This window comes from Amphiprion ocellaris, chromosome 12, assembly GCF_022539595.1.
Source record: "Amphiprion ocellaris isolate individual 3 ecotype Okinawa chromosome 12, ASM2253959v1, whole genome shotgun sequence".
Taxonomy (NCBI): Eukaryota; Metazoa; Chordata; class Actinopteri; family Pomacentridae; genus Amphiprion; species Amphiprion ocellaris.
This window is the reverse complement of record NC_072777.1, coordinates 11,476,327-11,503,716: the sequence shown is the minus strand read 5'-3', so window position 1 is coordinate 11,503,716 and position 27,390 is coordinate 11,476,327. Positions and strand designations below refer to the sequence as shown.

At 39.0% G+C, this 27,390-nt stretch overlaps 2 protein-coding genes across 2 annotated transcripts in view; one reads left to right on the top strand and one right to left on the bottom strand.

The window, feature by feature from the left end:
- Nucleotides 1-12,888, top strand: part of LOC111583185 (serine/threonine-protein kinase D3-like) — a 59,749-nt gene extending 46,861 nt beyond the window's left edge. The window contains exons 11-19 of the mRNA XM_023292150.3: nt 2,449-2,725; nt 5,608-5,660; nt 5,813-5,885; nt 6,020-6,126; nt 6,265-6,426; nt 7,726-7,824; nt 7,924-8,191; nt 9,119-9,204; nt 10,417-12,888. Coding sequence (XP_023147918.2) covers nt 2,449-2,725; nt 5,608-5,660; nt 5,813-5,885; nt 6,020-6,126; nt 6,265-6,426; nt 7,726-7,824; nt 7,924-8,191; nt 9,119-9,204; nt 10,417-10,590 — 1,299 coding nt within the window. The 3' untranslated portion in view covers nt 10,591-12,888. The remainder of the gene's footprint in view (nt 1-2,448; nt 2,726-5,607; nt 5,661-5,812; nt 5,886-6,019; nt 6,127-6,264; nt 6,427-7,725; nt 7,825-7,923; nt 8,192-9,118; nt 9,205-10,416) is intronic.
- A 3,020-nt stretch (nt 12,889-15,908) lies between these two features.
- On the bottom strand, nt 15,909-27,249 carry ndufaf7 (NADH:ubiquinone oxidoreductase complex assembly factor 7). Its single transcript, XM_023292153.3, has 10 exons — nt 26,871-27,249; nt 25,684-25,844; nt 24,559-24,639; nt 23,594-23,704; nt 23,086-23,299; nt 22,384-22,442; nt 21,907-22,020; nt 19,206-19,349; nt 16,629-16,802; nt 15,909-16,390 (listed from the first exon to the last, which is right to left on the bottom strand). The coding sequence occupies exons 1-10, from the start codon at nt 26,935-26,937 to the stop codon at nt 16,166-16,168; spliced, it is 1,350 nt and encodes a 449-aa protein (XP_023147921.2). The 5' UTR covers nt 26,938-27,249; the 3' UTR covers nt 15,909-16,165.
- Nucleotides 27,250-27,390: the final 141 nt, after the last annotated feature.

Below are 27,390 nucleotides of genomic sequence, written 5' to 3'. Positions count from 1 at the left end.
AAATTTGAAAGAAATTTACAGGGAAGGTCAGAAATGACACAAAGACCACCTCATTAGATTTTGGCAGTGATGCAGCTTATAGTCTGGATCCACAGATTTGTTAAAGATTTCTGTATCATTGTGAGATAGCGGCACGGTGTCACTGTAACTATGACAACAAGTGAACACTACATCAGCTGCCTGCTGATGATCACATGATAGCGATCCTTCCACAAATCCACACTGCAGACTTATCGGGACTTGTCCATTGGAAATCACTGAGCAGCCTTGGCGGAGAACTGCGCTCTCTGAGTGCTTTTCTTGTTACAGATGAATCAGTTTCCTAACATGTTATTGATAGTATAAAATATGACAAGTTTAGTTGTTTTAAAAATAGTTATTTAAATGTTGTTCTTGTGTTACGTGAGTCTGCCTGTCAGTATTTCTTCAACCCTGATCTGTCCATGGCTCTTAGCTCCATTAGCTCATTGGTTCCTACTATTGTTCAATATTTTCTTAAAACTCGGTTCCTTCCTGACACAATACTCTCAATAGTGTACTTTTTTATCAAATGTCACTCAAGTAGGAATTAGCTGTTCACATTGGGGGTGTATTTTCAGTGGTGGATTAACCCTCTGAACCTGAAAGACGCAAATTCCACCATTTTTCAGAGCCAAAAGCTCTGAAAACAGAAAGATGTTGGATTTTCGATGAGGTAATCATGTGTGACATGGTTTTCTCACAGAAAACAGACCAAATCTAAGCTTTAAATCATAATCTTTAATAAGTTCTTATTGTATTTGTGCCATTTAAAAATTCACAAAAAATTACCATTTACTACAACCAGATGTTGTAAAAACAAACAAACAAACAAGAAACTTCTACACTTCTCAGCACAACAGTGAAACCATTAATGACCAAACAGTCATTTTGACAAAAACTGACGAGTCACTATTTGTTTTCCAGTAATCAAACACCTGTGGGCATTTGGAAAAATGTTCTACATGTTCTAGCCATGGTCCTGTTGTTTTCATAGACATGTAGGACTTTGGATAAGACTTTGCAGGATATTGTAGTGAAAAATGAGCCCACAGTGCGTAAAAATATGACAGGAGCAAAAAAACATGGAGAGTACTTAGTGTTCAAAATGGTAATCCATATTTGGCGCTCTAGTACATTTTTGATGCTTCAGGATGGAGTATATTGGATTGAGTTAAAATAAATTACAGTGTGTATTAATGGAAATGAAATTCCACATCACCCAGTGCAACAGTGTGACTCACTGATATGGTTTTAATAGCTTTTTGATGACAATACCGGGTTTTTCCTGGCTCACATTAGGCTTTGAAGATTGACTATGCACATCAGTAAGCATGGTCAGTCAATGTGCAGTAAAGGCAATGGGTCAATTAACAAAATGGTTTAACAAAACATTGTTCTTTTATTCTAGATTCTTATCAGTTCGGCGCTGTTCATTTTCTTTTGAGAGGCACCAGAAATTGCTCTTTGGACAGCTCTGGGGCACAAAGGAATAATCTATATCGGGCTTTCACACTAATCAGTAGGATATTTTCAGTGGTGATTTTTTTTTTTAACTTGACAAGACTTTCCAACTTTATTTTAAATCCAGTTTTGAATTTCCAGCCACGAGCAACTGTTTCCCTCACTGATATCTGATCAGTGAATTCAGGTCAGCGCTGCTGCCGCTCCATCGTTTCCCTCCTCATACTCCACCTCCTTTCATCTCGTGTCTGCTGGAGACCTGTTGACCTTTAGCACAAAGCACTGCAGAAACCTTCCTTTGAAGAGGAAGCGAGAGTCGGGATGAGAGGGGGGAGGTGAGGCGATTTGTGGGAGATTTGTGGTGGTTTTTGGGACGTTGGGTTGCTTCCCTGCCGTCTCTTTGGCTCGTCGCCACTCTGCCAAGTGCCCGGAGCTCCTGAGGCACGTCCTGCCTTTTAATCAGAGGATGAGAAGATGCTGATGGGAGGGCGTGTCTGGTGGGGGAGGAGGAGGTGGAGGTGGGGTGAACTTGGCACAACACGAAACGTTCGGTTGACTCTGAGGGGCGCGAAGACACCACTGAGCCGATCGTTCTTCATTATATGTTTGATCTGGCAGGGGTAAGGGTTTGTGGAGGGGTGCTGGCTTTCTTTGGAAGGGGGTCTGCCAGAAAGGGAAGGAAGAGAAGTTTTAAACACTGAAATTCAAAGAGCTGCTCACTGTAGTGAATGGAGGAGAGGTGAGAGGATGGAGGGTTGATTGCAATACCTTTTTGAAGCTTCTTATAGCTAGACAAGACTTAAGATGGTTATGGAGAGTGAAATGTTAGAGATAAGAGATGTTTTACAAGTGCAGAGATTTGGGTTTCTGAGCTGAAAGTGGAGGTGCGACGCAAACCAGGAATATTTTCAAACCATTTCAGCCACATGGACAGGATTTTGAATTTCCTTTTTGACTTTATCGTAGGAGATCCCCCTTTCCGAGATCCTGCAGGTGGAACCGGCACAGGACTTCAGCAGCCTGCCTCAGGGCAGTAACCCGCACTGCTTCGAGGTCATCACAGCCAGCATGGTGTACTACGTTGGTGAGGACAATGGCGGGCTCTACCACAACCCTGTCTTGGCAGCATCCGGTGTGGGGCGGGACGTGGGCCACAGCTGGGAGAAGGCCATCCGACAGGCGATGATGCCCGTTACACCCAAAGCCAGCGTCGGCGCAGGGCCAGGCCAACTGAAGGACCACAGTAAGTAACGGCCAGAAACGCATCATTCCAACTCAGTGTCCCCTTTGCTCTAAAAATAGCTTAAAGAGAATATGCAAAATGGATCTAAAGCCCAATTTGGATGGTATTATTCCTCCAGTTTTTCCTTCCCGAGCCACATGCTTTCATATTTAAGTCGGAATGCAAATTTAAAACAGTTCTGTTTACCGAATCTATAATCCATTATTAGCACAAGTACAATTTTATGTATGCTGTTAAAGCAATTTACAGACAGAGACATGAGACATTTGTCGAAAAGTGACGTCGTTACATTAGCCACTCAATTATAGTAACGTCACCCCAGTAAACTGCGGCTCATCTTCATTAAATCAGGTCAGCCAGAAACCATTAACCGCCACAGAAGTCTCTATCATGCTGCCCTATTTACTTTCAAAACCACAAAAATGTTCACTGCTCGCCAACATGGCACTGCTCATAGTCTAAGGGACCACCTTCTCTAGTTGCCAGGCTGCAGTACTAAATAGTAAGAGGAGCCACCTGATGGAATTACCAGGTACTACAGCTAATGTACAGTACACTTTCTTACATTTATGTCCATTGTCTTGTGTCTTATTGGTTAATATATTTGTAATGGCAGTCGATTGGTAGTTAACTATTAGTATTTCTATTTTGTTGTGCATTTCTGAATTTATTTGGCCTGAAGATGTACTTCTCTTCTCCCAAATTCATTAGCTCAGTGTAAAATTCAGCTGTCATTGCTAATGTTTTCTACCAGTCAGGTCTGAAAGAACTTTTTCCTCAGAAATTCTGATTTTGTTTTGTAAAATTACTAAAGTCATATGTTGACTTTTCATATTATATCAATGAAATGTAAAGCATGAATTCTGTTTTTTTAAAAAGAACACACAATTTAATGTAGTTTGACACTTGATGTTTGTGGAAGAATTTTGTTTTACTTAGTGATGGTTTTCTGAGGAACTGGTGCACTGAAGGATTGATATTTATGCACTATGTATTTTTATCTTTACTAATATCTTATATGTAACAAAAGGCAGATGTTTTCAGTGAAAAAAACATCTGCCTACCCTCTGAGCTTTATACAAAATTAAACGTACATCTCAGTTTAACTGCATGTCTTGACCTTCTGAGCATTAGAGTCATTTCTGAAATCAGATTAAATTCTGATAGATGTTTATGTTTATATGCATATGAGGTTTGTTTTTCCTGTGAACAGCTTCCAAATATTGTCTCAGTTGACTACTGTTACACAACACACACCCACACCCACACCGTCTGCTGACATTTTAACATGATTGAAGAGATTTCAGAGGATTTTCCGCTTCCTCTCGCTCTGATTCCTCTCAGGTTAAAGTGTCTTTGTCTGAAAATAAGAGTTTTAAGTTTCATCCCAGAATGAGACATCCAGCACTAAATACATAAATGGCATTAAAAAAAGACCATTAACTGTTATTAAAGACGGTCGTTGTTATGAAACGATTGTATTTTTGAAGCTGCAGTCAACTGCATTTGACACCTCTTCAGTAATTAATGTTCGGTTTCCTTCCAAAAATGGATGTTTTGTTTTGCAGTGAACACATCAATAAGGTAATGCACTGATGATGTAACAGGGCTTTTTTTTAATCATCACATTGACCGACAGACCAACAGTGATAATACATAACATGAGTAAATGCAAGCCCCCCCCCCCCCAAAAAAAGAGGAAACTACAGTTTAAAAAACACTGAAGCTGTAATGAACATAGATTAGGATCAATGCATTCACAGTGATCTACCAGTGATGAGCAGACATACGAGCACTCACATCCAGCATGTTTTAAATGTGTAAATCTGAACGATTTAACCTCTGTGGCGCTGTTCAATATTTAATCATTAATCACCCCGCTTCATGCTGAATAATGGCACTATGGCAACCACAGCTGTTGTCTTTATATTTGTGTTTATCCATGAATTCAACACCTGAGAAATAACAAACTTATCCTGAGCTTCTTGTGTCTGCAGGATCCATCATTTCCACACTTTCCTTCTATTGTCTATGTGAGCAGTTGTGCAGTGTGTTCTGGTTGAGGGCTAGGCTACTTAATGCAAATCATGGGCATCCAGTGCAACTTACTGCCCTGAAAACTTCAGAAAAAACCTTTAAACAAACCATTGTTGATATAAAATGAAAACAGATGTAGCATATGCAAGTCTTGTTTCTTACTTTAAAGGTTTTCAGAAACATAATTTGTTTAACCAGAAAGCTGACGTGTTTGGCTAGTGTGATCTCAGATAGTAGACAGTCCACGAGTAAAGCGTCCAATCAGGTGCAGCCAATGTTTGCGCGGTTATAGGAGGGCATAGCCTTTTGTCAATAAACTTACATAAACTCTCTGAATGGTGACCTAAATGTCACCAGGCTGCCTACTTACATCAGACTACAGGTATTGATCACAGAGGGGTGACCCAATCAAATCCCAGCCTGCAATCTGAAATCAATATCAGCTCATCAGTTTGGTCACCACAGAACGTGCCCTCGGCTTTTCAGTGTCAGGCTGAATTACCAGCGTGTCGTCACAGACTGCAGTACAAAACGCAGAGGAAGGGAGGCAGGAGATAGGGAGTTTAATTCAGGTGAAATGTGGAAAATGATTCAGAAATGTTCGTCCCAGCTGGAAACATCCTCAGAGCTCTTTCATCATGTGCTGAACAAACAAATCCGTTGGTTTGATCTCAGCTGGAAATCTCTCGTCACCTCTGTCTTTAACAAACAAAGAAACGCAGGAAATGAGATTTTAATGATTTGAAGGTTATCACAATAAAACTTCACACGTCTCTGCTGTAAGTCCACACGTGGTTACAAGATCTGTGGCTTGTACATTTATGTTTTCTTTTGTGTGTCCTCAGAGGAACTTTCTATCAGCATATCAGTGTCCAACTCCCAGATTCAAGAAAACGTGGTAAGTGACTACATCAGATAACTTTTCATTGACGTTCTGATAAATATGTCGAATAGTAAATGAAACCCCCGTATAAAACATGCTACATTTTGAAAATAATGCTAAAAACAGCAACAAGTGTTCCTCTGATCTATTCAATTTTCTTTCTTCAGGATATCAGTTCAGTGTATCAGATCTTTGCTGACGAGGTTCTTGGCTCAGGACAGTTTGGGATCGTCTACGGAGGTGAGACATTTTGTAAAGCACAAACCACAAAAAAAAACATTCAGTTCCACTTTAAACTGAGTTATAGATGGATAAAAAGCTAATAAAGTCAGTTAACAGCTGAAAATTAATCAAATTCCTATCATGTTCTGTAGGCAAGCACAGAAAGTCCGGCAGAGATGTTGCAATCAAAATCATCGACAAAATGAGGTTTCCTACTAAGCAGGAGAGCCAGCTGAGGAACGAGGTGGCCATTCTCCAGGTACGAGACACGAGTGTTACTCCTTTAAGACGAGACTCAGTGAGATGTAATAAAACCTGATTTATATGCTGTTCATTATTCCATTAAATGTCTCCTGTTAGAGTCCAGTTGTCAGTGTTCTTGTCTGGTTTCAAACAGAACCTCCACCACCCGGGGATCGTTAACCTGGAGTGCATGTTCGAGACGCCCGAGCAGGTGTTCGTCGTCATGGAGAAACTTCACGGCGACATGCTGGAGATGATTTTATCCAGCGAGAAGAGTCGACTACCTGAACGCCTCACCAAGTTCCTGGTTACACAGGTCAGCGACGACCAGCAACATGTTCAACAAGAGAGATAAATGGTGGCAGCATCATGAGTTTGACATTGCGACCGATATTTTGGTTCGTTGGTCAACTACTCTGTTTGTCAATGAACCAAAACATTTTGACCATTTACAGCTGAAACAAGTAATGCTGTTTATCTTATAACTGCTGCAAAGGTCAAGGTCTTGGATATATCAGAAACATTCTTGCTGTGGAATCATTGTGATTTAATTTGCCTTCTTTTAGCCACCATTGACAGGTAACGGCAAAATTCAAGAAAGAGGTTTTTTTGCATATTTCAGGTGTTTTTTGACTTTTTTTTGAAACAACGTCGATGAGCTTCGTGGGAGATGGACACTCCTTTTTTAATAAGTAGCAAACATCTGTTGAGTGCATTGTAACAAGTCTTATCTGCAGCAGCTCCACCTCTTTACTTAAACAGCCTAAATGATCCACAGTTTTGGTGCCTGATACCACAGAGACCTTCAGATTTCTTGGAGAGCCTGGGCAGGTGTGATTAATCAGTGAGGTCTCACTAGTTCCTCAGATTTCTGTCCCGTTGCCTTGTATTGTAGGATTGGTTGAAGAAAGAACCTGTCAAGAAACTGTCTTCTTTTTAATTGAGAATTTTTGATCTTTTGTATCTTAATCAGCTGTGATGAGCTACAGACAGATGTAGTTCATACAATGCGCTCAAGCATTTCAGAAGCTGTTTCAAATACTCGCAGTTGAAGGTCGAGTAAAGAAAAAAAGAAAAGCGTTGCAAACAGGATCAAGATGCATCTCTACTCTAACGGTTTCATGGTGTTGCACAGAAATATTTCTTTAAAGGCAGAAAAAAAGAAAACTGCCCACAGACTGAAATTAGTGTGATTTTTGGAAAGTTACCAAGAAGGTCGGACGCAATCAGACCCTCTTTATCCAACGTTGGGAAGGTATGTGTGGGTGTTTCCGAAGCTATCAAACCAGTTCTTAGGAAGCTTAACTTTCAAGGAAGGTGGAAAAGTACTACAAGAAAAAATAATAATCTGTGAGGACTCTAGATCAAATTGAGCAGGATTTTTTAACAGTGTGGCCTGTTTATCAGCACAAATGTATTCTGAAAGTGATTTTAGTGGAGAGTTCTAGCCACCTTGTTTTTTAATGGTTTTTGGAGGCAAAGGTGAGATAGTTTATCCAGTCGTTCAATGTGAACGGTTTCTGTTGATTACTGCGTGAAAGAGAGAGCAGTCAATCAGCAGAATTAACGTTTTTACAAGATCTCAGTATTCAGTTAGTGACTGTTTCGTCCACAGATCCTGGTTGCCCTCCGACATCTTCACTTCAAGAACATTGTCCACTGTGACCTGAAGCCTGAGAACGTCCTCCTGGCCTCAGCAGAGCCATTTCCTCAGGTTATAAACAATCATTATCTCTTATTTCTGTTACTTTAAATGTTCGATTTGACTTCAGAACTCAGCAGCACTAATTCAACTGTAACACTCTTTCACCAGGTGAAGCTCTGTGACTTCGGCTTCGCTCGCATCATCGGGGAGAAGTCGTTCCGTCGCTCGGTGGTCGGCACTCCCGCCTACTTGGCGCCCGAAGTGCTCCGCAGCAAAGGCTACAACCGATCTTTGGACATGTGGTCGGTGGGCGTCATCGTCTACGTCAGTCTGAGCGGGACGTTTCCCTTCAACGAGGACGAGGACATCAACGACCAGATCCAGAACGCCGCCTTCATGTACCCGCCCAACCCCTGGAAGGAGATCTCAGAGGAGGGTAAGAGGCTGCGGGGGGAGCAAATCAAAGGATACGTTGTTTTAAACAGTGTAATAAAACACGATAATGCCGTAGTTTAAAGAAGTGCTTTGAAATAAAGGACAAGTTTAGGTCACAACGAATGGACTCCTCAGCATTGATGATAAACGTAGAGGTACAACAATTAGGTGATTAATCTAAAAATGCCAAACTGTCTCGTTGCAGCTTCTCTGATGTGCAGAGTCACTGTTTTATTTGGTTTATAATCAGTGTAGAATTAATATCATTGAGATTTGGATTCTTGGTTGGACATTTAGTCATGACAAGTATTGACTGATAAAATACTCTGAGAAACTGCAGATTAAATAATCTGAATAATCGATAATTGGATATGATTGCCAGTTTTAGGCCTAAATAAAGCATATGTGATAACCAGAGAATCACTTTATGTAGATGAAATCCTTTAAACGATCTACAGCGCTGAGAGAAAAATCATTACCACAAAATCAAAACAAGTTGTAGACATCAAAAAAGTTGACAGGAAATGAGATTTTCAGTAAAACTACGCCTCCAGCTTAACAGTTGTAGTGCTTTGTAGAAAAAAGTTAATTATCATTTTTGATTTAAAAGATATACACATGCCTACAGTATGTAAATGTTTTAAAAATAGGTAGAGCTGCATTTGTTGGATGATAAGGGCTCAAAGGTTTTTAGTACTGTTGAAATTTCAGATCATTCTGGTTTTAAAAAATGAACTTTTGCAGTCACTGGTGTGGAAAAGATGTTTCTTACAGGCTCCGTCAGTACATACATGTGATGACGTATATTTACATTTCCAGTTTTCTTGTGAAAATGAAACTAATAGATTAATAATTATGTAGCTTTACAGTGGAGGGAATGAACATGTTTTAGTCATAGCTGATGTGTCCCGGTGCTTCTCTCCAACAGCCAAAGACCTGATTAATAACCTGCTGCAGGTGAAGATGAGGAAGCGCTACAGTGTGGACAAGTCGCTGAGCCACCCCTGGCTGCAGGTAACCACACTGACTTTCACTGAAAGGAAACACTGCAGCTGGACAACAAAGTAAATAGAAGGTGTTCCTACAGCTTAAACAGCATGTTTACCTGTGCTTAAAAATGGGATAACTTCTGACCTCCAGACTTAGTTTGGAAACACCGTTTACTTCTACAGCACAAATGTGTCCAAGTTTAAGCAGAGGAAACTGTCCCTGCTTCAAGTTCAAATATGCACAAAGACGAATGCACAGTGATACTTTATTTGCTAAGTTTTTCCTCTGCACGTGTTCTAATAAAAGTCAATTAGAAATGTGGGGCTGGATTCACAAATGATCTTATCCAAGTCTGTGTTATTGAACTAATTTAGGCATTAGATCTGATATTTATTTACAAAGTATACTTTATTAGTGTCATACCAGAGCACCACTTTTATTTGGAAAGTAAAGAATGGCCCTGAAACCACATGCATTGATAAATACAGCTTCTGTTGCTGTAAACTTAACATACTGGCAGGAAAACTGGAGTCTGCAGACTGATTTTAATGGTGCCAAGTCATGAAAACCATCATGTCTGGAGGATTGTTTCGACTTGCTGGTGGGTCTGTTAAATCTATGAAGTCATCACCGTCGAATTGTGTTGCATTAAAGAGTTCATTATTGCTGTTTGCATGAACAGGCAAATTGTCTGCAAGATTTGACTGACTGAGCAGGTCTTAATGACTCAGACTGGAGTTGCACTTTCTGGAGGCATGCCAGGGTCTACTATGGTCTGGATGACATACGTTTTGTCATCAGAGGGTGTATGTGAGGCTCTGTGAGGGCTATGACTACATGGGCTGCAACTCTGTACATGCTGGAACACCAAAATGCTCAATTTTGGTTTGATTCATAGTCTATTGTAGATGCTAATCTACTGCGCATATATGGAACAAATCCTCCAGTCACACAAGAGAGTAGTACAAGAACATCAACTATGTGTCTGCAGTGTTGACAGTTTTCTGTTCACATCCAGAAGAGAGTATAAGTCAGTGTTTTACTTTCCATGTCTGTGAGTATTCATGGGTTCATGATAGCCATGACCACTCTCACTTGTATGCTTTGAGTTCCTCTTTCTGATAATATTGTATAGTTAATAATGGTATATATTGTTTTTGAATAATCAAATTGCAGGTTATGTGTCTTTTGTGTAAAACCTGTTCCTTGGTCCATGTTATTTATGTCATTTCTCAGGACTACCACACCTGGTTGGACCTCAGGGAGTTTGAGACGCGGCGAGGTGAGCGTTACATCACCCACGAGAGCGATGACGCCCACTGGGAGGAATACGCCGACGAGAACGGCCTGCACTTCCCCAAACATTTCATCATGTCGCCCAACCTGGACGACATGGACGAAGACCCCTAGAGGCCCGGCACGGTCGACGTTCCCGACAAGGGAGCCGCAGAATCAGGGAAACTGTCCATGGAAACTGTCGCCATGGAGACTGCGAGCTTTCCCCGTGATGTCGCAGCATAACGCGCATTCCTAGAGAACGAGGACGTGTTGGTCAGGCAGCTGTGTGAGGACACTGTAGCAATAATTCAGGGCCAGAAACATTTCATTTTTCACACATTTGACTTTTTTTCCCATTTTTTCTACAAGCCATAAACAAACAGACCTTGTGAGTCGAAAGCTAGACGTTTTCTCCCCCACAAATCAACATTCAAGTCTTTCAATCGGCACTGCCAGTCAAGCTGTTGAAGGCCTAGTTGAAAACCAATCCAGAGACTTTATACAGTTTTTCAGCTAAAATGGCAGATTTTTAGCAGGTCGTTTTTACATTTTAGAAGCTGAGTAGAGGAGACGTTAAAGTCGTGACACACAAGAAACCAACATGTCCAGACTCTGTTCTTTTGTTCGTTATTGGGATGTCTTTGCACTATTGGGAAACTCTTTACAGTAAATTTCACTGACGATAACTTTTGGTTTGTTTATCTGTAAAAGCATGTGAAAGTTTTTTTTGTAAATGAGAACTGAGGAAGAACAAACAGCTACATTACTGCTGCCATTAGGCTGAATTTTCTCATCACAAATCAGAAATGTGAAGTCAAAAAGGTTTATCTGCTGTACTGTACATTGGCTGATGTCTTAATTACGTCTGTCCAAAAAATGAGAGACGAAATGAAATATAATTTATTTCTTATTCTATCACATTTACAGCTGGCTGTATGTAACAATTATTCCTGGTGATAAAATGCAACCATTTAATGCAAAAAATTTAATTTCATTCAAATGAGAAGAGAAAATTAAGGAATTGATCACTTAATTTTTGTTGGTGTTGGTTGATTAATCTTAAATGCAAAGAAAATTAATCAATAACTATCTTGCTAATTAATAAATAAAACAATATAAAAAGAACTTACTTAATATTTGCTGGTTTTAGCAACAATAATGAAAGATTTTTGTCATATATGATAGTAAATAGCATCTTTCAGTTCTGGACTAATGAACAGACAAATGCAAAAACATACATTTAGGAATTAATATTCGGATTTCTAAAATATCCTATAAGGCCTTTTTGTTATTATTATTATTATTATTATTATTATTATTAAAAAGGAAGCCAAACTCTGACATATTCAGCTTCATCTTTAATCTTTGAACTAAGGGCTGAGGTTACAGATGAGAATATTTTCAGCTAATGTTGCTATGCTAACATACTAAATATCAAAATCTTAATGGCCATTTCCAATATTTTTTTCCAGGGTCATTTTTTCTTGAAATAACATTTACTTTGCACTAATAGAGATTCAGAAAAGGTTATAATTTTTACATGCTGACTTTAACTTGCTTAAATGTCAGTAAGTTACAGGCAATGAAGAGTATCGTCAATGTGGACCTTCTGTTTATGTGCTATCAGTTATGCTAACTCTGCTCTAGCTTCTTTCATTGTAGACATTCGGCAAATAAAAAACACTGGTAAAGAAAACATTATCAGGTCAAGCTGTGCAAGCTTTTTAGTGTCTTAACAAACTTAAGTTTTACTCACAGAAATTTTAAAATATGTCCACAAATCCAACAAATTAAAACAGCATGGCTTTTTAGATGAGGTTCTCCAGCTAACTGCATACTAAATTTCTGACAGCTTTCTAAATTAGCATGCTATAATCCTTAGTGTCAGTCTTTACTGGCTAACATAATATAATATTTCACATTTTAGCTTGTTAGCAAATTAATAATACCTTGTGGGAAGATGGAGTTAGCGTATAACATTTAGCAGGGCAAAATTTTACCTTGCTAACATCTAGTGTTTTAAGGTAACATGCTAACTTTTGCATGTTAGCGTTACTTATATTCTGTTCTCGAGAATGTTCTTGCTCTATTTTAAAAACTCAGGGTTGTTTTTGTACTCTATACCCCCCAAAAAGCTCAGTTTAAAAGCAGACAGCAGGCTGCCGCATACTATCTGTTGTTATTTGACAAAAACTCAATACTTTTGCAGAAAAACAACCAGTTATTGTCAGAACTCTGGATGAAAACGAGCTGAGAATCGAGCTGCTACTGTCTCTTTGTCTTTCTGAACTCTAAAATGTCGTCGATCCTAAACTGACTCCAGCCTGAGAATTTATTTCACATTTTATATTTTTGCAAGCAATGTTTTGTCATGTAGATGATTTTGAGGGGAAAATATTAAAGCTAAATGGCAAACTTTGGGAACCTCAAGTTACATTGCAGTTATTTTACCAGTAAAGTTAGAATGCTCCTTATACTTACATGCAGCAGTGGAATGATGCGCATATCCTCAGCTGTGAGCCACACAAACAGCACCGATGTGTGCATGTGTATCTCTATGTCACCCTCAAGTGTGTCTAGAAATATATATTTTTCACACTGATTCACCTGACATTTACCACGTCTGTCTGTGTGTGTGTGTCACTTGGAAACCTCCCCAGGTAGATAAAATCATTAATTTTCCACATAGGTAAATCTAACATTAGAACACCTTATTTTACTCCTCTTGTTTTGCCACACTCCTGTTTCATTGGAGTCTACCAATGCATGTGAGGTGTTCAGGGAACATCTGTACATTGTAGCTTCAAACAGCCTGCAACAGCCTCTCCTCTTGTAAACTGCATGAGTCTTTGAATGCACATGGGTACCGGTAGTCCATCCACCTGTCAGAGATATGATAAAACAGACAAAACGACAGATTGAAATGCAATGTTTCAGTGCCAAGCAGCTAACTAAAGCAGAGAGGAGTCCGAAATTATGATAGAAAATGAGCACTGCTGATATTTTAGCCAAACAAGAGCTACTTTAAGTCCCAGATCATTCTTATGAAAAAGAACGGGTCAAATATTCACATTTATCTGCTCCTTTATTCCTGTATACACTCATGTGTCTGGGAACTGATAAGTAAAGGTAGCGCTTAAAATGTAGTATTCAGTGGTAAAAAATCTAATTGTTTTAAGTGTAAATGAAGCAAGCAACCAGTTTAATTTGGAGACTGGTTTAGTTAGGGAACTCTGGATCTTATGGATGTTCTTCTAGATGTCACAGCACACAAGCAGCCCTAACAGGACATATGAATAGTTAAGAAGTCTCTAAGACTACTGACTGTTTGTAAATATAAACTATAAGTGCTGTTGGACTGAGAAATATAGACTTACAGTCAAATTCATAAATATTTGGACACTGACGCAATTTCTCGATGCTTTGGAACAGCTGAGCAGCCAATTATCCAATTACTTTTGGTCCCTTAAAAAGGTGGAGGTGCACATCTAAATTGTGTTGTGATTCCTACACCGTTCACTTGATTTGGATGTAAGTACCCTCAAATTAACGCTGAAAGTCTGCACTTAAAGCACACCTTGATTGTTTCATTTTGAATCTATTGCGGTGGCGCTGAGTGAAAATGCTGAAAATTACACTAACGTCCAAATAGTCATGGACCTGATTGTACCTCATCGTCTGATTCAACCTGAACCTGTCGACGTTTTTTCTTCAGTTTTAGACAGGAAGATGCACACAAAACCAACCAAGAAGAACAAAAACAAAACTTTAAAATGATGGAAAGGTTGGTCTTGGGTTTGCATGTTCTCCCTTTGCATGCGTGGGTTTTCTCCGGGTACTCCGGCTTCCTCCCACAGTCCAAAAATATGCTGAGGTTAATTGATCATTCTAAATTGCTTGTAGGTGTGAATGTGAGAGTGATTGTTTGTCTTTGTATGTAGCCCTGCGACAGACTGGCGACCTGTCTAGGGTGTCCCCTGCCTTCACCTGAGTCAGCTGGGATAGGCTCCAGCACCCCCCGCGACCCTAATGAGGATTAAGCGGTGTATAGATAATGGATGGATGGATGGATGGATGGATGGATGGATGGTCTTGCTGCTCACTAGATGCTCTAATACATTGTTAGTGGCTTCCACCTGTTCACTAGTGACACCACACCAGAGCACAGAGGTGAAAAATTTTCCTAATGTGCTGCTACTGGACTGCAATTTTTACATGTTGAGTTACAAACTGAGCCACAAAGTTTGATAACTTCCTAAATTGTGTCTGAATCTCAAACTAAAGTCTGATTTAAAAGGCACAACAAAAAAACTGACTTTGTCTGGTGGTAGTTTCACTGCGAGAAACCTGCTAAACATGTTCAGTTCAAAAGGTTTAATAAAAGTCACATCATTTCTTCCAAATGTACAAGTCAGACTCATCAGTGAGGAAAAAAAACAAAAAAACAAAACAGCAGAGACCCTCCTGAATCAGAGGCCAAGCTGATAACGATCTGCAGCAGGGTGTTTGGAAAGCATCATTTAATTACCAATCCTGAGCACGATCACTTGGCTGCGCCGCTCCACTGGAGGACGGCTGCTTGTCTTGGCAGCGGCGACCCATCCGCCCCCCGCATGTGTAACCGAACCTTTTAATTGCCACCGGAGGAGCGGCGGCTTCGCTGTGAATGGCTGCCGCACAACTGTGAGCTCAGCTAACTGCTTCAAGATGTGCACGGAGGCAGCAGGCCGAGCGACGGAGAAGCAGGGTGGGAAAAAGATCCTGGTGCCGCCAGGTGACCTCTGACCTGAAGTCGCTCCGTATCAGGTGACAGTTCGCTCTGAATTTTCATTTAAAGTGATGCTACATGGCTTCCACATGCAGAACACTGCAAAAACTCAATCTTACTGAGTCTATTTGTCTTACTTTTAGTCAAAATGTCTCATCCCACTTGATTTAAGATAAATTCACTGAACAAGTGACATTTCAGCAAGATGGAGGGACTTGTTTTAAGACAATGCTTCTTAAATATCTTAAGTCAAAAACTCTTGAAATTAACTTGTTTTGAGCTGTATTTTTCTAGAAGACTCAAAATAAGTTTAATACATCTCAAATTAGAAGGTTACATCAAAGCAAAAATCTATTTTTAAGTGAAAAACTGCTATTTCTTTTAGCACGTCTGGCTTATTTTAAGACACCTAAGCTTGACAATCCTGGTAAAATACAGCTTAAAATAAGTTTTCCCAGCTAATTTTAAGATCTCAATATTCTAAATATCATACCATATTTCAAGAAATCTCACCAAGCCATTTTTCACTTGTTCTATTGCCAGATTTTTTCACTGATTTCAAGGTAAAAGTTCCTTGAAATAAGTTTTTTTTGTCTTGTTTTGAGAGGAGCATCTTTTCCAGTGAATTTAACAGATTGTTTGGATTTTGAAAAAAAGAGGCTCTTTTACACCATGAGGCAACTGTGTTTATCACCGTTCAACAATAAAATGTAAACAACTTTTATTTTCTTGCAGTTTTTATGGCGACAGCTGACTTTGAATTGTACTTTTAGTCCACATAATGTTTGGTGTAAAAGCCAGTAGAATGCAACGTATTTCCTTCCCATCGATCCATGAGCATGATCAGTCTCAGTCACTCCCTAACGTCCAAGTTTCCAGTTGCTTCCAGTCTGTTCCGACCTGCTGATGAAGCTTCCTGCAGATTTACAGTCGTCTGGTTCAGGAGATGCTGAGCTCGGTGAATCCGGCCACAGGCAGCGGTGCCGGGCTCTTCTTCTTATCCAGCTTCAGCCCCTCTGTTTTCTTGGGTTTGGCGAGGCGGCTGTGGTGCAGCAGGCTGAAGAAGTGGAAGCGTTCGCCCATCTTAATGGGGTTGGTGAGCATGTCGTAGCTGCTGATCAGCTGCTTCCTGGTGGTCGGATCAACGCAGCTCCTCAGCAGAACCTGCAGAAACCAACGGAGGAGTTTAGACCTCTGAACATGTGTCTGAGCTCGTGTCTCTTAAAGGCTTTCTGTGGAGTTTTTCACATCTATGGAGCACGTTCAAAATCATCTGCAACAAACAGGCACCCATCACATCTGGTTACCCTCAATGACAATGAATGGATAAATATTTTAAAATAAATAGTCTTTAGTATTCTAGTTGCCGTCATACCTCCACCCATCAGTGACGAAGACTGACCTGCATCCGGGTGTCGATGCCCATGTTCTTCAGGAAGGTCCTCTGACTGACAGGTCCCAGACAGGCCACGCCCCCTCCTGCCATCCTCCGCAGGTAGCTGAAGTCCACGTCAGCAGTGAGATCAGCCGAGCCGGGAGAGGACAGGACGTCATGGAGCTGGTGGCCTTTGAAACCCTGACCAGCAAATAAAGACAAACGGAGCTTTTTAATTTCTTCTAGCAGCCTTACTGTATGATTAAAGCAGCAGAAAAATGTTGGATGGGAATTAATGTTCCTGTTGTTTATTCAGCGTCAGGAATTCTCTCATTCATTCTGTTCAATCACACTGGTTGTACTGATGGTAACATAAGTGTTTAAAAATTGTTTTGTTTTTCTTGTCTTTTTCTCTACTGCAATTTCTTCTACTTGTGTTGTTTTATTGTTCTTTTTTATTCCCTATAACATAGTTTATTTGGAAAGATGCATTTAAAAAATGCACTCAGTGAGATATTTGAGCGGCACAAAACACATTAAAAGTTTAAACATATTTTACCCGTCTTGAGCTTAATGTTCAGTAAATTTTGAATGTTTTAAAAAAAAAAAAAAATCTAATTAAAATACAGTCAATTCAAATCTCAGCAGTGTCAGAGAGGAGGGGGAAGAGCAGATGAAGAGGATCGACAGGCTGATCGACCCTGGTTTCCTCTCCGCCTGCAGCTCAGGAGCTTTTCTGCTTCCTACATCTGTTTCCTTCGACTAGAACTGAAGAGAGGACTGAACAAAATGTCCTCATCTGAAGGTCTAAATCTTTAACCGGCTCACACGAAGACAAGAACATTACAGCAGCTGGAGGAAACGCACACGGTGGTAACAGCTTTGAAAGACAATAAAGAGCCAGAAACAGTCATGTTGTACTTCATTATTATAAACGACCGGCTTTGTATGCATGTATTTATTCAGGGTTATCTAAAGGATTGATAAGAGGAAGAGTAATATAGAGAGTTTTCTGGTAGCTGTAACAGACGACCAAGTTACTACAAATTGTAGATTTTATGCTCCAGGTAAAATTTAAATCATAAAATAATTGCATTCTCCCAAAAGGTAACACTAAAAATACTCTAGTGCAGGCGTGTCAAGCTCATTTTAGTTCAGGGGCAACATTCAGCCCAATTTGATCTTAAGTGGGCCGCACAATAACCTACAGATACAACCAAATTATTCCTTAGTTTTAGTGCGAAAAAGTGTATTCTGAAAATGTTCACATTTAAAGAATTATCTTTCTACAAAACATTATGAACAACCTGAAATTTCAGGAGAAAAATAAGTGAAATTTCAACAATATTATGCCTCAGTTTATCCTGTACACATTACAACTTCCAGATCACAGAGTGTCTACAAAGGAACACAACATTTAGTCACGGGTATCTGGAACTGCACGATATAGTATTTTACTTTATGATCAAAACGACAAAAGTCAGACAAACAAAGACAATAAATAACCAAAACAAGACAAAATATTACAAAAGTGAGACACAAATGACAAAAATGAGGCACAAAATGACAAAAAATTAGAGAAACGAGATGAAACAAAACAGGCAAAAAATTTGACATAAGTTACAAAGCCACAAAAAAATGGACAAACGACAAAAACGAGATAAAAAATTACACAAATGATCCAAATGAGATCAAAAATGACAAAAGGAATAACAAAACAACAAAAAAATAGACAAACAACACAAGCAAGACAAAAAAAACAGAAAACGACAAATGCTGCACAAAACGACAAATAAAGCAGAACACAAAATGACAAAAAAAACACAAGCGAGACAAAAAGGAAACACAAAATGCCAAAAACGAGAAACAAAGCGACAAAAACATGGGATAAACGACAAAAATCAGTCTAAAAACACAACAAAAACAAGACAAAACATTACAAAAATGAGACACAAAATGACAAAAGAACAATGAGCAATTCAGTATTTTACTTTTTGATCAAAACAACTTTTCATGGTCTAGAAATTATTTTAAATTTATGGTTTTACAAATTTACAATTTACACTTAATGTCTTCTCTGTAATTTTTACACTTTACAAAGTCGTCCCATGGGCCGGTTTTGGCCCTCGGGCCGCATGTTTGACACCCCTGCTCTAGCGGCTCTGTTTGTTTTCAACAGAACAGTAAAGTTTTGTTTAAACACCATGTTTTAATGACGATGTGCAAAATTAGTGAGATTTCAGAAGTTGTGAAGTTCACACATGAAAATAAAAGAAGAAGCTTCACAGGTTTAGTTGTTTTATAACTGCAAAAGAAATTAAAGCAGAATGATAAAACACAACTGTGACACAATAAAGTGCAATATAAGATAAAATAATTGAGGTTCTAGGATTAGATTTTGGCCCAGAGGTTCTGTACAGGACAGGATGGGGAGATGCAGGACCCAGTATAGTTGGTGGAAATTTGCAGGCCCCTGTTTTTGCGGCAATCCAGACTTACTCACTATTATTTACTCTGACTGTGAAGAAAAATGAAAATAACAAAATAATAAAACCCATTTAGAACACAGCAATTGTTAACATAAAGACATGAAGTGTGTCGTACTCTGAACGTGTCCGTCTTGGTTCCATCGTGTCCGTAGTCTGCGATCAGCGCTGCACCTCCTTCCTCTGTGATCCGCTTGGAGAGCTGCTGGACGATGACTCCTCCCTCTGCACACACCTCCACATGATCCCGCCTTTCATCTGCCTGACACACACACACACACACACACACACACACACACACACACACACACACACACACACACACACACACACACACACACACACACACACACACACACACACACACACACACACACACACACACACACACACACACACACAGCTTAATAATAAATGTCTTCACTCTCAGCTGATCTCTGCAGGAGACACTGAACACAACGTGACTGTAAACATGCAGTCAGATTGCCGTCTGTAGACTACAGGCTGAAAAGTTAACAGGCTCAACATTAGTAGTTGACATTAACAGTCAACATTCATTAATTCAGGTAATTTATTAGTGTTTTATTTCAATTACTTGTCAAGAAATTATTCAGAACACTTTTCAAATGTGCAAATGTTGTTCTTGCTGTGCTTTAAGTGAATATTTTCCTGTTTTCGACTGCTGGTCGGCCAGAACAAGACATCTGCAGACATCACTTCAGGCTCTGGGAACATGTGGCGCCACATTATTCACTTTTTCATAATAAAAAAAATTTTTTTAAAAAGAATTAGCTTTGTTACAACCACAAATTAAACTTTTGGAAGTCAAAACAGAGGAAAATGTTTAACTTCACATTGGAACCAATGAGGATACTTCATTTAAGCACTTTTCCTCTTTAAACTGTTCAAGTCACTCTTTTCATTTGCTTTGCTGGGCTGTCTTGATTCTATTACGTATCTACATTTAGTAGAAAATCTCTCTCAACACATCGTGCATTGACATGTTGCTTTCGGCTATTAGTTCTTCATCATGTATGGAGGAAAAAGGACAGCTAGAGAACTACAAAGTGAACAAAATAAGCAGATTCAGAGAGGATGATCCAATGTAATGATGCAAACTGACAACAGTGAAATCATCATCTTTAGGTTAACTGATAAAAAACATTTGCACTTAATTTATATGCAGCATTTTAAAATAAGCAAAAAAAAGGTCTATATATTCATCTATCCATTATCTATCCACTGATTAATCCTCATTAGGGTTGCAGGGGGCGCTGGAGTCGGACAATTTAGAATCACCAATTAACCTCAGCATGTTTTTGGACTGTGGGAGGAAGCTGGAGTACTTGGAGAGAACCCACACATGCACAGGGAGAACATGCAAACTCCATGCAGAAAGATCCCAGGAAAGCCGGGATGTGAACCAGGGATCTTCTAGCTGCAAGGCTAAAGTGCTAACCACTACTCCACTGTGCAGCCCAGGTCTTTACATCTTTAAATTTAGAAGAAAAGATAGTTTTTAATTTAAATGTCTGGAACAGCTCAGAATAAAAATTGTCAATTGTGAGTTGATATAAATGGGCTGGTGACATCATGTCACATTGATTGAAGGTTCTTTAATCAAATGGAATCAAAATCATATTGTAACTACTGATATCAGGAAATGCTCTATTGTTGTCATAAGAATCTAAATATTATCATGTCACGATAAAACCTATGATTTACACTTCTAGAAATTGTTGCCCTGTGTCATTTTAAATCATTGTTTAGTCTAAAAAATATGCCCATGACAACAGAATAAAAACTGATGCATTTGTTATTTGTGTACTTAACAGCCAAAAACCCAAAGAAATGCAGTTTACAGTGCGGTAAAACAGACAACAACAGAAAAACCTCACATTTTTGAAGCAGAGACTTGACAGTGTTTGTATGGATAAGAAAAACAAATGATTTCTATGTCTAACTCATTGGTTGAATTGTTGAAACACTTCCCAGACATCACTTCATGGCATTATATTGCACTATTTTGACTTTTAAAACACAAATACTCCAACATTTGTGTTTGTTCGGACCATTTGAGTCGCCTTGAAACTAATTTCCACAGTTCAAGTGAAATGCAAACAGCAAGACTGTTAAAGCTTTGGAGGTTTAACTCAACTTATAAAAGCTGGATTTTTTCCACTTTAAAGTAAACACTGATGTACTCGAGGCGAGCTTCAATCTTTTAAACAGTGTGGAAATGAACTCTTCAGAGGTTTGTTTTATAGCCTCCATCTGGTTTTTATTGCTCACTTTTCTACCATCTATACATTCTCAGCCTGTTTGATTCTGGCTCGCTTTAGACACTTTGATCATCCTGCCAGACGGCCTGACATCATCATCATCATCATCCTCATCATCAGAAGCAGCCTGTTTGGATGAAGAACCTGCTCTTAAATCCAGCTTGAGGGCCGCAGCGAAGAGTTCAGCTTCTGCAGAGAGCAGGTCTGAAGAAAAGGAGGATTTATTTCTTGCTGCGGTCATCTGTGCTTTTAGAAGTCAAACAATGGGCCTGTTTTATCTGGTTTCAAGAAGCAGAGAGGCTTTAAAATGAGATGTGGTAACTATAAAGGAGTGAAGACTTTCATCCAGAAGCTGTAAAAAGCAGCTGTTTGGGATGGAGTGCAGTACACTTCTGTCTCACTCTAGGTGTGTGTTTCCACAAGTTTCAAAAGTTGTGTTTCATATTTATACCATTTGGAAATAGGCTGAAAATTGGGACATTATAATTAATAAATCAAAGCGTAGCTCAGTCCTGTGACTCCGCTGCTTCTACTGACCTGTACTAGTGTGGATGAAGCCAGAGTCGGAGACGGCGCCACGACAAACCTCAGCTTGTCCGGTTTATCAGGGTCGATGTCCACCATCACCTCCCTCCAGCCTTTTTGTGTCCTCTAACAAAACAGACGCACAAGTTCAGAGAGGCCGTCCCGTAGAAAACATCTGAGAACCGATCTTAGCATAAACAAACTTTATCAGAAATCTACCCGCCGCACAAAGATTCACTCTGCCGCCATTTAATAATGAAGCTGGAATGTGAAATAGGAAATCTGGACTAGATTAAAATATCAGTCAGTGAAAAATTACACCCATAAGATCTCATGTAAAAGTCACTGTTCAGAACTTCAGACTGAAACTACAAATACAGCTTCTGAATACTCAGCTGATACTGTATAATTTCACTTTGGTGCCATCTGGTGGTAGCATCAATACTGACACATGCAATAACAAAAACCCGTCAGTGTTTTAAACCTCACCTGGAATTTGTGGATCGGAAGAGCATCAAAGAACTCATGAGCAACAAAGATGCTGAATCCTGGAGGAAGATAGAAACACATAGAGAGACGATAAATCAAAGCAAAACGCTGAAATGATGAATAACAGGTGTATTTTAATTAAATGTTCCTTCTGCCTTCAAGAAAACCCATGCAAAGACTAAAACAAACACTAAATGTATTCTAGGGATTGTGTGTGTCTAAAGCCTGATATATGGTATCTTTCTGTGACAGAAATACTCACAAAAGTGTGGATTAATGAAAAATAGTCCTCAACAAAAGCACTATTTCCCCCCATTCGCTTGCTAAATACTTCACTGCTCTGCTGCTTTGTGAATTTCTGAGCCTTTTCAGAAAAGAAAACATATTTGTGAACCACTTTCAAGATTTCCATCCCCAGTGGACATGAATGGGTTTGGAACTGAGAACTGCATGTAGTGTAGAAAAGCCAGAAATATTCAAAGAAAAAGACCAACAAACCTCTGATTTTGGTCTTTTTATGGCATTTATTGACAATTAACAAACCACAGATGTTTGCCAATGTCATCCTTGAACAGAGTCTAGCAGAATGTGTAGAGGTTGCAATAGTAGTCTTGGTTTCAGAGTGTTTTTCTCTATTTATGTTCAGAAACTGTTCATTTCATAAGCAGTCTGATCACATTGTGCCTCCTGCTGCTGTTCTACCTGCTGGGACGTCGTCTAAGCGTCGGTACCAGGACACCGGCAGCCCGGCTGCAGTTTCTCCACGACGGTAAACCGGCTCATCCTCGCTGTCGGCCTCCTGGCTGCAGCTTCTCGTGAGATTCTGGGCCTGAAGGAGACTCAGAGCCGGACTCACCTCGACCAGGTGGAGCGACACCGAGGCCTCGCCCAGCACCGAACGCAGCTGACTCAACACCTGGAGGGAAACACATCACTGGATGCACCTTTCCTTTTGGGACAACACACTTAATTTACTCAAACAGATTTTTTTTAATCATTTCATTTTTAATGTGGTTTTGATTCTCTGTATTGCAATGTAGCTGTACTTTGAAAAATTCCCTAAAAATGAACAGGCTGCAGGTCCCAGGATGTAAAAACATTAACCCTTTAAGCTCTAGTATGTATATATATATATATATATATATATATATATATATATATATATATATATATATATATATATATATATATAAACAGAAGTCAGACGTACTCTGAGGACGTCACCGGCCAGTGATCCTTTCCCAGGTCCGAGTTCGACCAGCTGCAGCTGTTTGGGTCGACCTGCTCCCATCCACTCACTGATGATCCAAACGCCGAGCAGCTGGAGGAATCACAGCAAGTGCAAACCCCACAATATACAGCAGAAGGAGACAATTTCTGATCTAACTGAGCATAAATGTGACATTTTCAACCTCATTTACCAGTTTTTTACTTGTCTGAACCCCAACATTACTTTAAACTAAAAGACTTTTTGGTGATGTTTAGGCTGCAGTCATCTAAACTGCACAAGGCGGAGACTGAAAGGTTTTTAATCAGTAACAATTTAGTCGTTCTGCAGAAAACTGACTAGTAAAGACTGATTTTCCTAAATATGACTTCTAGCAAACACATAGTGGTGGAACGTACATTTAACCAAGTACTGTAAAAGTACATTTTAAGATATCTGAACTTGAGTATTTTATCTTCATGCTACTTTGAAGCACACTTCAGAGTAAATTTTACCTTCAACATTCATAAATTTCTGTCAGCTTTAGCAACTTTTCAAATCAAGATTTATAAAGCAATGCTTTTAAATAAATGAAACACCCCAACAGAAGATATATGTAGTTTAGTTTGAAATAGTTTTAAATGTGTATTATCATATTTAAGCTCTCACAATAACTATGCATGCAACAGACAAGTCAAAATTGGGCGTCTCTATGAGGCTCAATTCATTTGATTTCTTTTGGGGCTACAAGAAACTGCTATAGACTGAAATACCTTTTAAAATTACACTAAAAGAAGGTGTTCTAGTGTTGGAGAACCTTCATAACAGCACTTAATGATAAATGAAAGCTGTGTTTCAGGTTCTTCATTTCCAGGATTTCCTTCCCATCTTGTAATATTTTTAATGAAGTCTGAACAGTGGTGCAGCACCAACGGCAAAAGGACAAACTGTCATTTTTTCAGCCTCACCTCTCCGAAAATCTGGCTGATTTCTGGTGATGTGATAAAATCTCCGTCAGGCCCCAGCATGTTGTTCCTCACATAATAACCCTGAAACAACATCGATTAGTCGGAGTGAAGGTAGTGACAGCCAGGTGTCAGATAAGAGCTTTAAGAAAAAGGACAAATTCAGCCAGAAACGTTCAAACAAAGATGCAACAACCAAACTCCAACAGTGTGTGCAGCGACTTCAACAAACAAAAGTCGCCGAGAGATTGAGGCTGGGCCTGTTTGTCTGACGCGCTAAACAAAAAGAATCCACTGAGATTTGCAAAGAATATATTTAACCTTTTATTAAATAAAAAAAAAGACAACCAGCTCATGATAACGTGCACCAAGTCATAATCAAAGTAATCAAAGTGATCGAAGAAAAAAAATAGCCGTGAACAAAAAATATGCTGACCTAGCTCACCGCCTCTCAAAAAATGAAAAAAAAAAAGTCAAGACAACTGAACAGGTGTATATATTCGCTTAATTATCCACGCCCATATGCATGTGACCCGCTACCCCTCTATTCAACATAATCACAAAATAATACCATAACCAAACAAACACATATAACAATTAATATGCCCCTTAACAATATAATAAAACAACAATTCATTTATGGCTCCTACAGTGTGATTTAAATAATTATTAAGGCCAAAGTAAGGTGTCAAAACACTTCCTGGTTCTGGCTCCTGAAATGTTTGTTTCGTTTGTTGTTTATAGTGATTATTTTCATACAAAAAATTTGTGTAAATATGTGTTTTTAGGGGTTCTCCTGGGTAAAAACTGGATATTGACATTGGTTATGTTTTCTCAATTTCTAAAAGACTTTCTTAGAAATATTTGTGTATTTACAGTTAAATACCTAGTAATATGCTTAGGAAATTATGAAGAAAGTATCCAACAAATTACCTGAAAAATAGAAAACCTGTAGTGTAAAGGATCAAAGATACCACAGGAAGAGACTGGACAACACAAACTGCAGAATAACACTTCCAGGACTAAATCTGAGAATAAAAATCTTCTTTCGGTTGCTGCTCAGAGCTTTGACAGTCCTGTACTCCGACAGTTTAACTTGAGGCAGATTTCAGGCGGATCTTAACTTACCGTCACAGGGTTGGTGAGCACCTCCCTCATGTACTCAGCCACCGTAATCGGTCCGGTTGCTTTTAATTTGGTGGTCAGGTGTCGCAGCATGGAGGGTCGGGACTTGCTCTCCTCTGGTGAAGAGCTGCAGAGGAATCTGGACTGAGCTGCTCCCCATCGCACTGACAGACAAAACAACAAACCAAGGTTTATTAAATATGAATGTTTCTGAATGAGATGTACAGGAATGATAGAGCACATTATACATGTGTTCAGAATATATTATTGTGTTTACAAAAGAGCTGCAATGATAAACTGATTAGTTGTTAACTAATAAGCTCCAACTATTCAGATGATTGATTAATCCTTTTAAATAATTTTTCAAGTAAAAAAAAAAAAAGGACTAAATTCTCAGATTCCAACTTCTTAAACTTGACTATCTTCTGGCTTCCTTCGACCACTATGAGAGTAAACTGAATATTTTTGGCTCGTGTACAAAACAAAATATTTGAGGAGGTCATGTTGAGCTTTGAAAAATACTAATTGCCATTTTTCCATCTTTTCTGACATTTTGTAGGCAAAACAATTATTTCATTAATTGAAAAAATAAATTGCAAATTAATCAGCACAGAAAATAATTGCTAGTTGTAGCACAAATTTTCTGATTGTCAGAACCAAAATAATGAATAAATGAGTCTGAAATTGAGTGTTTTTATGACGAGGGCACAGAATTTAAATTTAGAAGACAAAACTTTGACATTTAAAGCTTCACTTTGACTCTGTAAGATCGTTTGTGATCCATTGGATTTTATAAGTATTTCTTAGATGTAGTCTGCTTTTTAAACATGCCGCTTCAATTTTCATGCTGCATGGTTTGATCATGTTATAGTTCACAACCTGAAACTTTTACTGTTTTACTGACACAATGACTTGAATAATCAATGAGAAAATAAGAGATGCAAAAGCAAGATATGAAAAAGATCAACAACAAAGGCAGTTCAAATGAAATAAAACCTTGAAATATGTCTAAAAAATAGCATTGTATCAGAAAAACACGAACATATTACGCTATGGAAAGTTCAAAGCATGAGTAAGTGACTTAATAAATGTGTACAAAGATATTATTGTGATACTTTGACAGTCTCAGCACCTCTGATGTTTATCCACTGAATTACATTGAATCATAAATTGATCAAAGCTGCTCTCACCTGCTGCTGATGGACTGAGGACTCTGATGACCAGCTGCTGGGTTTTAAGACAAAGAAAAGCTCTCATTTTGCTGTAAATGACAACACACTGTCCTTTCCTATACTTGGCTGCGTCTCATTATTTCGTTAAACTTCAACCACATGGACCAACTCTGCTCTCTGACAGGACAGCTGCTAGCCGGTTAGCATTAGCTACGTTAGCGACAAGTACGTAAACGGCAAAAGCACAAACAGATCCGCTGCCAGAGAATATGTTTTAGCTCCGGGTATAAAAGATAAACATAAATATGTGTTCATTTGTGTCTGTCTGCCCTTTAAAGAGGCCAAAAGCTTCAACGTCCTTGTGCATATAAGCGCTCAGAGTGAGGAGCGTAAAGCTAGCCGCTATACCGGATGTAAGATCCAGCTAACCCTCCACAGTAAAACACGGGTTGGGCTTGTTAATGAAAATAAATTGAATCTTTATAGTTAATTTAATATAAATCCTAATCAATAATGATATTTATTTGTTGGTAATTTT